The sequence below is a fragment of the Taudactylus pleione genome, unplaced genomic scaffold (assembly GCF_031769625.1).
Source record: "Taudactylus pleione unplaced genomic scaffold, aTauple2 ptg000290l, whole genome shotgun sequence".
Classification (NCBI taxonomy): domain Eukaryota; kingdom Metazoa; phylum Chordata; class Amphibia; order Anura; family Myobatrachidae; genus Taudactylus; species Taudactylus pleione.
The window spans coordinates 11,302,177-11,316,339 of NW_028284692.1; the positions used below are offsets into that span (position 1 = coordinate 11,302,177).

General features: G+C 43.6%; 1 protein-coding gene across 1 annotated transcript in view; it reads left to right on the forward strand.

The window, feature by feature from the left end:
• LOC148511899 (myosin heavy chain, skeletal muscle-like) overlaps nt 1–14,163 on the forward strand; it is a 319,183-nt gene that overhangs the window by 280,607 nt on the left and 24,413 nt on the right. Inside the window, exons 14-15 of the mRNA XM_088482738.1 lie at nt 6,971–7,163; nt 12,767–12,970. Of these exons, the coding sequence (XP_088338864.1) occupies nt 6,971–7,163; nt 12,767–12,970 (397 nt within the window). The remainder of the gene's footprint in view (nt 1–6,970; nt 7,164–12,766; nt 12,971–14,163) is intronic.

Below are 14,163 nucleotides of genomic sequence, written 5' to 3' on the forward strand. Positions count from 1 at the left end.
CCGGCTGTCGAGATGCCTCCTGTCAGAATACCGACAGCGGCAAACCTGGGTGGAGGCCATTGCAGGGCTCTGACGCAAGATATACTGTACAATATAAATAACACAGCTCTGGAAGCAATACTGAATGAATTGTAAGAAAACTATGCAAAGAGACTTGCAAGCAATATGTTGATACAATTTATTATAGAAATGTTATGGAGCATACACACGGTCAGATTTTTCCTTCAGATGTGAACGATAACGATTTAAAAATTGTTCAAAAACTTTGGTAAAATCGTTCAAATTGTTCATCTGACAAATCTGACAGTGTGTATGCTCCATTACACTAAAGCTGCATACACACAGTGATTTTGTTACCAACGATTTTATGAACGATTTCCTGTCAGATTATCTGTCAGGTTTTTTAAAGTGTAATGAACAAGTTTTTTGAACTACAAACGATTTTTGCATATTCCCTTAATGAAAATCGTTGAGTTGACAAGTCTGACTGAACTACAAACTACAAACGTGAATGCGGATGAACGATAATCGTTCATCATTTAACTCAGAAAGTGAACGATTCTTTTCAAATGATTACCGTTAAACGATATCGTTTAACGATAATCGTTCAAAAAATCGTTGTGTGTGTATGCAGCTTAACATGTTATTAAAGTATCCACTGTACTGTGTCTATATATTAGACAGAATCACACTACATATCCAAATGATATGGAATGGTGCCTATCGCACAGATGGTGTTAGGATCTTGTTGTGGACCCGGGGCAGTAACAGGAGCAGACAACTGAACAGATTTAGGGGTCTATTTACTAACAGTGTTAGGAGACAGTGAAAAGTTATAAGGTGCCAGTCAATCAGCTCCCAACTGTCATCTCACAGGTTGTGTTTGAAAAATGACAGCTGGGAGCTGATTGGCTGGCACCTTATTACTTTCTTATCACTTTTCACTCTGTCTCCTAACACTGCTTAGTAAATAGATCCCTTAAACTGAAAAGTTTGTTTTTTAATGGGTGAACTTGAAGATATGTACACGGATAATATAAAGTCCTGAATATAGACGGGGAGGTGATGACTAGAAACTGAAGTGAAGTAAGACTGGGTAATGTCCAGGTAGTGACAGAAATAATGAAAAGTCTTTGTAATCCAAATGGTCACTGTGAGGCTGCAGATAGTATATCAGGTTACAAACTGATACTGGTGAGATGATCCAGCAAGAGCGCAGGAGAGCACGGAACAGACAGGTCTCAGGAGCACAGGAACTCTCTCACAGCATACGCTGTGAAACACGTTGCACTGGCAACTATGGGGAGCTCTGAACTCCCTTAAGTACTCAGTGCAGGATCGTCAATCGTCGGAGAGAGTATGTGACACACCAGGATTGGAGCAACTAAGTCACATGACCAGAAGCAAGATGGCGGTGCCCATTCCAGAACGGAATGAAAACACCACCAGGCTTACCCCAGCCAGAATGACACAGTGCCTGCAGAACACCTTGCACAGCCAACGCCTGCTGCCAGACACCAGCTCCTCTGCCGGAAGGACCACACCACAGAGCCCTCACAGGTAATACCCATCGTCCCCTATGCTGGGAAACCCTGGTCATGACAGATGGTAATTACCAGCAAGTCCACGTTAAGTGCAAGCAGGAGTCCAAGTTAGCAAAGGGTCCTTCGTCTTAAAGATGTCTCCAATCCACTTATATTTGTAGACGTGTTATGATGCGAGATATATATAATCCAGTCTAGAGACTGGCACTACTGCACTGTAGACAAAATATAAAGAAGTTTATTGAGACATCAGCACCTTCCACATTGGCACCTATCATCAGGCAATTATACTATGAGTTACTTATCATTGCTATGGAAAAAAGCAAGACTGGACTTAATGAAGTGATGGCCTGAATGATAAGTACCTTTTAAATGTTGTACTATTTTTTTACATCTCAATAAACTTGATTATACTGTATTTTTTTCTAAAGTGCAGTAGTGCCAGTCTCTGGTGTCTACACTGCATTATACTATGAACATTTATTTATAACCGTTCACAAGCAATGTTGTTTTAAGTATCTGTGTGCACAAAGCTTGCTGCTTTTATTATGTGTGTATATATGTATATGTAAATATATATATATATTAGGGGTGTGCACAGGCCACTTTTCGTGTTTTGGTTTTGGATCTGGATCTTTCTTCGTGTTTTGGATCTGGATTTGTTTTGCCAAAACCACCCTTCGGTGTTTTGGGTTCTGGGTTTTGTGTTTTGGATCTGTATTTTTTTTTAAAAAAGCATAAAAACAGTTAAAATCACAGATTGTGTTGATTTTTCTGCTCCTATGCTATTATTAACCTCAAAAACCTTAATTTCCACTCATTTCCAGTCTATTCTGAACACCTCACAATAGTTTTTTTATGTCCAAAAGGTTGCACCGAGGTAGATGGATGACTATGCTAAGCGACACGAGTGGGCGGCACAAACACGTGGCCCATCTAGGAGTGACACTGCAGTGGCAGACAGGATGGCAGTTTGAAAACTAGGCCGCAAACAGTACATAATGCAAAGAAAAAAAAAAGAGGTGCAAGATGGAATTGTCCTTGGGCCCTCCCACCCACCCTTATGTTGTATAAACAGGACATGCACACTTTAACAAACCAATCATTTCAGCACCAGGGTCTGCCACACGACTGTGGCTGAAATGATTGGTTTGTTTGGGTCCCCACAAAACAAGCTGGCAATTAATCTGTCCCTGCACAAACTGGCTCTACGGAGGCAAGATGTCGTCCTCATCCTCCTCATTCACCGATTCCTCACCCACTTCAGTGTTGTGTACATCCTCATCCTCAAAGAGTATTAATTCGTCCCCGCTGGAATCCACCACCACAGGTCCCTCTGTACGTTCTGGAGGCTGGTCTCCCTGGAAGAGTTGATAATTCATTTTTATGAACATCATCTCCACATTTTGTGGAAGCAACCTCCTACGCCTTTCGCTGACAAGGTTCCCGGCTGCACTAAACACTCTTTCGGAGTACACACTGGAGGGGGGGCAACTCAGGTAAAATAGAGCCAGTTTGTATAGGGGCCTCCAAATTGCCTCTTTTTCCTGCCAGTACATGTACGGACTGTCTGACATGCCTACTTGGATGCTGTCACCGATGTAATCCTTTAACAGACAGAGGCATGCTTGTCGCTGCTGCTTTGAGGATGCAGGTGCGGCTACAGCCCACACAATTCACAAAGACAGGAAAGAAAAGAAGAATTTTTTTATTGTTTGTGGAGCGCACTTTGAGGGTTACACCACCCTTTAACAGACAGACGCACGCTTGTCGCTGCTGCTTTGAGGACAGTATCATATGCAGTGACAGTAGACTTGTCAGAAATTGTTGGCACGTCCTTCAGTCCGGACCAGATGTCCAAACCGGCCCTTGACTTATGACACAGGCGCACGCTTGGCGCTGCTACTGTGTTGATGCACGTGCGGCTACATCGCACACAAGTCACAAATACATAAAAAAAATAGTTTTTTATTTTTTGGAGCACTTTGAGGGTTACACCACCCTTTAACAGACAGACGCATGCTTGTCGCTGCTGCTTTGAGGATGCAGGTGCGGCTACAGCCCACACAATTCACAAAGACAGAAAAAAAAGAATGTTTTATTTTTTGTGGAGCGCACTTTGAGGGTTACACCTACACCTACTTTCTCTCTGGGATGATGAACAACTCCCAGCAGCAGCAACAGCACTAGGAGGAAGTGGTTCTTGATCTTTCCCTATTTTATTTTTATCAGAGAAAGTTTGTTCCTCCATTTATGTTATATTGATATATATGTACGGCTAAGGCGCACACAAACACAGAAATAATTTTTTATTTCTGTTGGACACTAGTGCACTTTGTGGGTTACACCACCCTTTAAGAAATGAGCCAGCTGGCCCTTTACTTATGGGACACAGGCGCACTCTTGGCGCTGCTCCTTTGTTGATGCACGTGCAGCTACAGCCCACACAATTCACAAACACAGAAAATATTCTTTTATTTTGTTTGGAGTGCACTTTGGAGGTTACAACACCCTTTAACGGTCAAGCCAGATGGCCCTTTACTTATGACACAGGCGCACGCTTGGCGCTACTCGGTCGATGCACGTGCTGCTACTGCGCACACAATTCACAAACACACAAAAACATTTTTTTTTATTTTGTTTGGAGTGCCCTTTCAGGGGTTACAGCACCCTTTAACTGACAAGCCAGCCGGCCCTTTACTTATGGGACACAGGTGCACGCTTGGCGCTGCTCCTTTGTTGATGCACGTGCAGCCACAGTGCACACAATTCACAAACACAGAAAATATTTTTTTATTTTGTTTGGATTGCACTTTGGGGGTTACAGCACCCTTTAACGGTCAAGCCAGCCGGCCCTTTACTTATGACACAGGCGCACGCTTGGCACTACTTTGTTGATGCACATGCGGCTACTGCGCACACAATTCACAAACACAAAAAAATATATTTTATTATTTTGTTTGGAGTGCACTTTGGGGGTTACAGCACCCTCTAATGGTCAAGCCAGCCAGCCCTTTACTTATGACACAGACGCACGCTTGGCGCTACTTTGTTGATGCACGTGCTGCTACTGCGCACACAATTCACAAACACAAAAAAATATATATTTTTATTTTTTTTGGAGTACACTTTGGGGGTTACAGCACCCTCTAACGGTCATGCCAGCCGGCCCTTTACCTATGACACAGGTGCACGCTTGGCGCTACTTTGTTGATGGACGTGCGGCTACTGCGCACACAATTCACAAACACAAAAAAATATATTTTTTTATTTTGTTTGGAGTGCCCTTTCGGGGTTACAGCACCCTTTAACAGTCAAGCCAGCCGGCCCTTTATTTATGACACAGGCGCACGCTTGGCACTACTTTGTTGATGCACGTGCGGCTACTGCGCACACAATTCACAAACACAGAAAAAATATTTATTTTTTTTGCCTTTGGGGGGAGCACCCCTGATGGACAGAGCACCCCCTGGACAACACTACAGCACCCCTTTAGGACTGGGACACTGCACAGAACTTTGGAGTGGACACAGCCCCTATGGACAACTGACTGCACAACACAGTCCAGCCAGCCCCTAAGGACTTTGGAGGAGTGGACACAGCCCATATGGACAACAGCAGCACAACACAGCCAGCCCCTATGGACTTTGGAGGAGTGGACACAGCCCCTAATGACAACAGCAGCACAGCACAACACAGCCAGCCCCTATGGACTTTGGAGGAGTGGACACAGCCCCTATGGACAACAGCAGCACAGCACAACACTACACTACACAGCCCAGCCAGTCCTAACTCCCACCCTCCCTCTTCACTGTCCACAGCCGAGTGGGAAAATGGCGCCGATGCGGGTACCTTATATAGAATCCAAAACCCGCAAGACCCGGAAGGCGGGATGATGACGTTTTGCCTCGATTTCAGATCCGAGTCAGGCGGGAAAAGTCGAGCCTGACTCGGATCGGCCTCGGATTGGGGGGCCTCGGGCGGGTTCGGATTTCAGAAATCCGAACCCGCTCACCCCTAATATATATATATATATATATATATATATATATATAGTATATACACACATATACAACAAGCTAGATACATGTGATTTCATGGGACAGAGAACTTTAAAAAGTTTGCTATGGGGTCATATAATGTCCAGTTATGGATTCTGCACCTACAGTATAGTCAGTTTGTCCATCTGTGTCTGATAGAATCTGCTCCATTGGCATTTTTAGGTGGCGCTGTTCTGGGCTCCCAGTCACACTCAAGACACATTGCGAGTGTGATCTCGTTTTGCATGTGAGAAGTTGATTGTCATCGCTCCCACAGGTCTATCAGTGTGTGACATCCAACTCTATGGTATTATTAAAAAGTAAAAAGAAAATCACATACATTTTCATAAATATTTCTTTATGGCCAAAACATTGTCCAAACCTCAAATAATGTACATATATTTGGCATAAACACTGCGGTAAACATTAAAGTCACAACACTGATTATGTTCTGTGGGGTAATTTTATTTTGCGGAAAGTAGTTAATGGGAAAATAAAAAAAACACACCCCCTCTGCCAGTCTCTCTCTAACAATACAATAAATAATATATTTACTTAACTACTGTACCAATCAATTCTCTTTGTGCCCAGAACAAAAGTAGTACAAAATTGTCATTGTGAAGCAGCAAATAAAAAGTTATTCCTGGAGGAATGAATGAAGTGGAAAAATACTGAATTGCAAATTTGATACAGACCTGTGGCAATCTTGCTGGCCACAAGTGGCCATTTGTCAGGCACTTTGCCAGATTTATATCACGTGACCCCAAAATATATAATCGGTAATCACTACAATCTCCATGTTGAGTGTAATTCAACTACTCAACCCTACTACTTCAAACACTGGATCAATCTAATTCAATGTTTGTGGTCAAAATAGATACAGGTCCCAGTAGTTGGCAAATTGGTTTAACTCTGTAAGTCTGCATTGTTACTGTAGTCTTAAGGGTGCATACACACCAGGATGATATTGGCACGATTTGGCCAAATCGGAACGACAAATTGGGTATATCGTGCACCGTGCTGCCAAGTCAATCAAACAATATCGCATGTGAGGCTGTACATATTAATGAAGGACAGAACAGTGATTGTTCCTCGTCCATTAAATCTTTTAAGTGTATACCGGCAATCATGCGATGTCCTGGGTGAAGGCAAATCGCCCTGAACATCGGCACGATTGCCAGTCGTTTAGGTGTGTACCCAGCCTAAGTCTCTGTCCTCACATGGGCTCCATCCTGACTTTATCAATTGCAAATTTAAGAAAACACCTCTTCTCTCATCAACATTCTCGTATACCATCTCTCTCTTCAAGGATTTATCCATTGAAAGGTTCAGTTGTTCATCAAATGAATGTTTTGGTTTTTATTGTCATTTCTATTCTGCATGTAGAAAGAACCATCTACGTGCCATGGAATCGTTACAGGCCAGTCTAGATGCTGAGGTAAAAGGCCGAGTTGAAGCCATGAAAGTGAAGAAAAAGCTGGAAAATGATATCAATGAGCTGGAAATACAATTTGAAAACACCAACAGAAATAGCGTGGAGTTGATGAAACTACTAAAACGGCAGCAACAACAAATTAAGGTGATTAAATAATTATTTAGATTTTAAAAACTATCTATAAGCCAACATAGGCTCTGAGTGCCTTCAAAAATTCACCTTGAGTAGGTTAACCTGAGTGGACGTCAATGCTTCCTCATGCTCAATTTATATTATGGATGGAGTCCAGGGCCGGCTCCAGGGGTCGGAGCACCCTGTGCCTGCTTGCTAATAGTGCCCTATACTCAACCGAAAATGGGGCGTGACTTAATTACCATAGACCACACCCCCTATGTGCCATTATTTGGGGGCATGCCTGCTTGGCACACCTCCAAATAATATCAGGCTGGGGGAGAGCCCAGCACTCCGTCACTAGCTGGGCTTCCCACAGCCCTCTCCCGGCACTGAATGGATGCCGCGCGCATGCTACTCCGGGGTCCGGCACCGCTGCGGTGGTGGGGGCCCCCAACCTCCTGATTTGACCACCACTGTCACGCTGAAATCAGGAAGTTGGGGAGGGGTGCGCCTTCTATGGGGTGGCGCCCCTGTTCGACCGCACTTGTTCGAACACTCCAAGAGCCGGCCCTGATGGAGTCTAATGAACTACAGTAGTTTTTACCTGACATTAAAGTAGCAGCATTTTATGTGGCCTGGTAACAGTAGTGAACAGTGGGTTCCAATGCTTCTAGAGAAACACCTATCTGCAGCAGTTGGTAATTTTATGCCCCATAATAGTGCCCTATTTCATTTTCTTAACCATAGTAGTACACTTTTTAATGTTATTCCTCATACTAGTGTATTTTATGAACCAAAGTAGTGCCCTGCTGTAGTACACATGATGTCACGTTGTAGGGCTGCCAGTACACATTCTGCCTCACAGTACACCTAATCCACATTATGACATGATGTCCCCAATTCTTATTATGCCACATTACAGTGCCTCTTGTTCATATTATGCCACATTACAGTGCCTCCAGTTCATATTGTGCCACATTACAGTGCCCTCCAGTTCAAATGGTGCCACATTGAAGTGCCCCAGTTATTTTTATGAACATTATAGTGCCCTCCAGTTAAATTATACTACATTACAATGAGCAGTTAAGATAATGCCACATTACAGTTCCCTCCAGTTCAGATTATGCCACATTACAGTACCCAGTTCAGATTATGCTATATTGCAGTGCCCCCTACACAAGGGGAAGACTGAAACTAGCATTTTCATATTACCGCTGCTGTGACTCCTCCAAACACTGCAACCACAGCTGCAATAGTGCCCATCCCTAAATGAGGTCCAGGGTTCTTTCATTTGAGTATTCTCTTGCCAGGTGGTGACTGTTCTATTACATGCATGTATTTATAATCCACAATAAGGCAAAGGTTCTCATCTACTACAGTTCATCCTGCCCACACTGAAAAACAGTAGTTTCAGCTCTCTAGCTATTATTTATCTCAGTCCTGAGGACACAAGTTCTTTTTTATCAATCTAGCAGTTATTTATCTCATTCCTGAGTGCAGTGTCAGACTGGGACATGAAAGGCCCACCAGGGGAATGCAGTGGTAGGAGCCCATGATTAAGGGGTGTAGTCATCCTCCAGTGGAGGTGTGGCTAGCCATCACAGATGCCTGGCTAACCATTAGTCACATCTTGGTGTAGTTTCTATAGAATGGAACCAAGCCACAATGCTGATCAGTGGTCCTGCTCCACCAGGTAACTGACTGTCTAATAGGGTAACAATCTAAATTTGACATCTGGAAAAGGCACCTAGAGGAGGGGTGTGGGCCCACATGCAATGGGACCCACTGGAGATTTCCCCTGTGGGCCAGTCCAACCCTGCCTGAGTGCACCATTCTCTTCAGCACTTAGCGTTATATATATCTATATGTCTCTTTTCAACAGTTATCAAGAATTACTCTCTTTACACATATCTATAGCAAGTATGTGTGATACAGACTTACAGTGGACATCTCCCTTCTTGACTTGTCAGCCTCCACAAATCTTTCACTGCCACGCTGAACTGCACACTCTCTCTCTCTCTCTCTCACCTTGATACTCCTGGGTACTGAGTGGCCATGTCTTCAGGCATCACTTCAGTGACGTCGCTCGTCCAGTCACACCTCTGCCACCTCAGCCTAATTCTCCAGCTCCGCTCCTCAGCGTTTGTCCAATTCCTCTGCGCCTGTGCGACTTACAAGTCTTCTTCATTTGCCCAAGAGCCTCTCTTGTGCTCCACAACGGCACCAAGTGTAGGGCTCCAGCACTACAGGGTCCATTAGCTTCAATAGGATTCCATACTTATGAGTATCACATCCTCCCCCCCCCCATTTAGATGTGCCCTTATGTTCAATTAAGTCCTTCACAATCCAATGGAAAAGGAAATAGGAACTAATGCACAGTTTCATAACAAAATACAAATACACATATTACAAGTTATAAGGTACATTTTACTGCAAATATCTAGCAGGTACCCGACTGTTCGTGGTATTTGGAGTCCTTCTCAATACACTTGGAGTGCTTTCTACACTCTCCTGGTAAATACATTTTCAGCTGGTACAGAGTCATCGCACACAATAACTGACACAGGTTTATCACACATTGAAACTAATACAGGTTGCCTTTCAGGACTTAAACACAGGGGGCTCTGTGACCAGAATAAGGAAAACAGTAGGTCAAGATCAGGGGTACTTGACCGCTCTGCCATAAGCCTCTCTGCTAATGTCATTGAGGTGTCTTCCACTGGCCTGGTGCATTTCCAGTTGATCTCAATTAATTAACTTCAATCCTCATCTACTGCCACGTTCAATCTGGTAATTGGCTATACCGGGTTCGGGAATTTTCTGTGAATACATAAGGTGTGACTTCCCATTTAGGATCTAACTTGCTTGAACATTGCTAGCAATAAGCCTAGTCTTCAGACACTGAAGTGTTGGGTTTTCACGTTTGATTCTGTACCATTCACATTCCACTTCACTTCCTTCAGCAGTAGTGTTACTCACTTCAGGTATTTACCAACACCAGGGCATTTTGACAATCTGCAGAATACTGATGCTGTGTTCTCTCCAATATTTTGTTCTGTGCTGGGACACCGGAAAACTGTGGCCTGTATCTGTATGACTTTCTTCTTCAGCATGGGGCATAGCGATATCCCTTGCATGGCCACTGATAATAATAACTTCTGTGGTTTGAGTAGCACCAATGTGGGTCGGGATCAGCTGCTTATCTTCTGCCTTGAACTGGAACGCCACCAGGACCAGTCACATTTGCGGCTTCTACACCCTTTTCTCCGCTTACCAAATCAAATTTGCCAATCTTTCCTTCCAGATACTTTCTAAGATTGTTGTTCTGAATAGAAACGTTATCATTTGCTGCAAAGCTCTCCTCCCAGGGCTCGCCACCGTTCCCATTTCATTCTTCACGACTGAGATCAAGTAATCTGGGCAAGTCTTCAGAATGTTCATCCCAACAATAATTGGGGGTGCCCCTTTTTACATATATTGGTAATAATCCTTGGTGAGGAAGACGGGCTTGAATTACAGTAGCTAGGCCACCACTCTCTGTCTTTTCCGGACCTAGTCTGGACGGGACTCCTGTCTTTCTTCATGACCACTTTGTTTTTACCTCCTGCAAATTGGCTTTCCTTTTGCAAGTGTGTGTGCATGCGTGCGTGCGTGTGTGCGTGCATGCGTGTATACAACTTATGCATTTATTTATGTAACTGTAGCCTATGTGCATGTACAGTAAAAAAAATTGCTTTTTTTGTACCAGTCAGTACGCTGTATAAAATGCTCTAGATCCAATTTTACAAGCATTGTATTGCCTGGTTATTTCAACTCCAGGTTCTCTGGCCATTGCTGCCACGTATTCACAGAAATGCAGTGCAGCTGAAGATCATAAACCGGAGGCAAGGCCACTGACAATCAGAGTTTAGGTCATAAATTTCAACCTCTGCTTTATGATTTATGTCAAAAATTTTTAGTATGTGCAGGAACTTCACCATACATACATACATACATACAAACATAATTTAACTTGTAACTGACATGGGGATATCCAGACCTTTCTGCCAGAGAGAAGATTATTATAACATACAGTAGAGAGACTATACAATAACATACTGTATCAACATAGAGAGAGACTACAGTATGCAATAACACATTAATAACAGCACCATCTGCAGTCCCTTTGGTGTAATTTCTCAAGTAGCATTAAGTCTAAGGGGTCTATTAATGATGTTAATTATCGGGGTCCAAAGGGACATAGATAATTAACATTCTAACTCGCCGTGGACGCCGGAGCAATTCATCATTGCTCCAGCGTGCAGACAGCTGATCCGAAAATCATCTTCCCCACCGCGTGCGGCTTCACTGCTCCTTTCAAAGCAGTGAATCTTTTCACTGCTCCTATAGGTCAGGCATGGGCACAAGAGCCCCGACGTCCAGTGAAAGGAGCCCAAACAGGGGCGGAGGGATCCGAAAATATCCCTCTTCGCAACCCGGGACTTCTTCCCATGGGGAAGGAACGAGTTGCGAGCCCAGAGCAGGAGCACTCGCCACCTGAAGATGGCGAATGCTCCCGCACTGAAGCTCTGAAAATATTGTATTTTTGGAGCTTGATGAATTCTGTCCCCATACTGGTGTATGGGGACAGCGGGCCATTCCGCTAGAGGAAGGTAAGCAGGAGATATCTGTGATATCTTCTGCTTTACCTTCTTGATGAATGGCCTGATAACTTAATTTTGCGGGGGCAGATGATTTTCGGATCAGCTGTCTGCACGCCGGAGCAACGATGAATTGCTCCGGTGCGCAGACAGCTGATCCGAAAATCATCTGCCCCCGCGAGCGGCTTCACTGCTCCTTTCGGAGCAATGAATCTTTAAACTGCTCCTTTCAGAGCAGTGAATCTTTAAACTGCTCCTTTCGGAGCAGTGAATATTTTCACTGCTCCTTTTGGACTAGTGACACTAGTGCACATGCGTGACCTATAGGTCACGCATGCACACAAGAGCCCCGACGTCCAGCTGAAGGAGCTGGATAGGGGTGGAGGGACCCAAAAGTATCCCTCTTCGCAACCCGGGACTCCTTCCCATAGGGAAGGAATGAGTTGCAAGCCCAGAGCAGGAGCACTCGCCATCTGAAGATGGCCTGCATGCATGGACGATGAAAGATATCTTTATCGTCCATGCGGGAACGTGCATAGTTGGTCGTTCTCAGGTTCGCGACTGCAAAAAAGTGAACGATAAGAACGATATCGTTATCGTTCATATCGTTCATGAAAGTTGTACCATGTGTACACACCATAACTTTAAACAATAACATCCAGAATGTCAAACTGCAGCTGATTGAACTATCTAGTCCAATCAACAAGCCAGAGCATAATATATATATTAGCAACTTGCAGTAGCCTTGAGAATACAACAAAGAGGAACCTGGCAAAGCATTGTTTTTTTAGTTCAGGGATGGGGTTTCTGTAAACTATTTTCATGGAGAAATTCAGATCGATTGAGAATACTTGCAGATATATTAAAGCATGAGTTACAGAAGATGCCTTTTTATATTATAGGCTTCCATCCAGACTGCATATTTATATTACAGTTCTGAATGTTCTCAGATAGTTGTGGAATCTATTCATTTGATTTGTGTTTGTTTTTCAGGATCTACAGACACAGATGGAGGATGAATCACGTCAGCATGATGATACCAGAGAACAAGTGAACTTACTAGAAAGACGAAACAGCCTTATGGCCTCAGAGCTGGAGGAGACTACAAACGTGGTGGAGGCCTCTGATCGATCTTGCAAGGCTTTGGAGATAGAGTTGATGGATCTCACTGATAAATGCAATAAATTAAATAATCAGGTAATTCTTACAAAATAAAGTAGGTAAAATGTCAGATTAATGCTCATGTTTTAATTCACTCCTTCTTTTACCCTACCATCTTGCCACAGTATTTCCACCAATGTATATCAGTATCAATTGATTAACTAAGTGATCATAGCTGTTAGGAGCTAGTAAGACAGTGAAATTAGTCTCACTAATGTAGTGTTATTCTGTCTTGAAGTAAATGTCACACATTTCTTGACTTTCAGTAGATTTTTGGCATAAAAAGAACAAGTGTTACTGATGGAGCATATTTATAATTTTTCCCAAAAAGTTTATTGACCGGTCAACAAAACATTAAATGACAGAGGGGTAATCGGACACAATTGCATCAAGACTCAGATTGGTTTAGCATGTGTTGTCCAATAGAGTGACCAATTTTAATAGAGAGGGGAGAGTGAGGAAATAGGAATGGCATGACAAACTGTATAGAGAAACAGGCAAGGATTAGAGGGGTAAGAAAAGAGAGAATCAGAGTGGTGGGGAAAAGAGGAGCAAAGGGGAACCGGACAAATAGGGCTATAGAAGGTAACTACGGTTACTCAATCCCTTTTGTCTTTCCCCTCCTCCTGATTTTTCCACAAATGTGGAGCAAGATCCATGTAACCAAATCCATAGGCTCCAGACCTTGTGAAAAGTTTAGGGGTGGGATGTATGACGCATCGTATTCAGGATGTGATGCATCCCGCCACTTTTAGCATGCACGCCGGCGTTAGTTATGCTAGAATGCATGAAGAAAATCACAAAGGACAGCTCTCTCTGTAAGAGTTGTCCTTTGCAAATGAGGGACTTCCAGGTCTATGACCCAGAAGTCCCTCTGGTGTCATTCTGCACATGCACAGAATGATATATGCGCCGCGGGGGGTGCTGGGAGGGATCCGATTGGATCTCTCCAACAGCACTCCCCGAATAGAAGCCCATAGGCTTCTATAGGGTAACGTCTATAGGCTTCTATAGGGTGACATCTATAGGCTTCTATAGGGTGACGCTATAAGGTAGCGGGCTTGGTGCATTTGGGAAATACGATCAAACCCTCATTTTTGGAGTTTGACCGCATTTTTCCTGTTGCTGCATCCCGCCCTAGTAGAATTGTTGGGAATGCTAGTCATATATACTATACTGTAGATAGACATATCAAATTCTTTAGATTTTCTGTTGGACAGAAGAGGAAT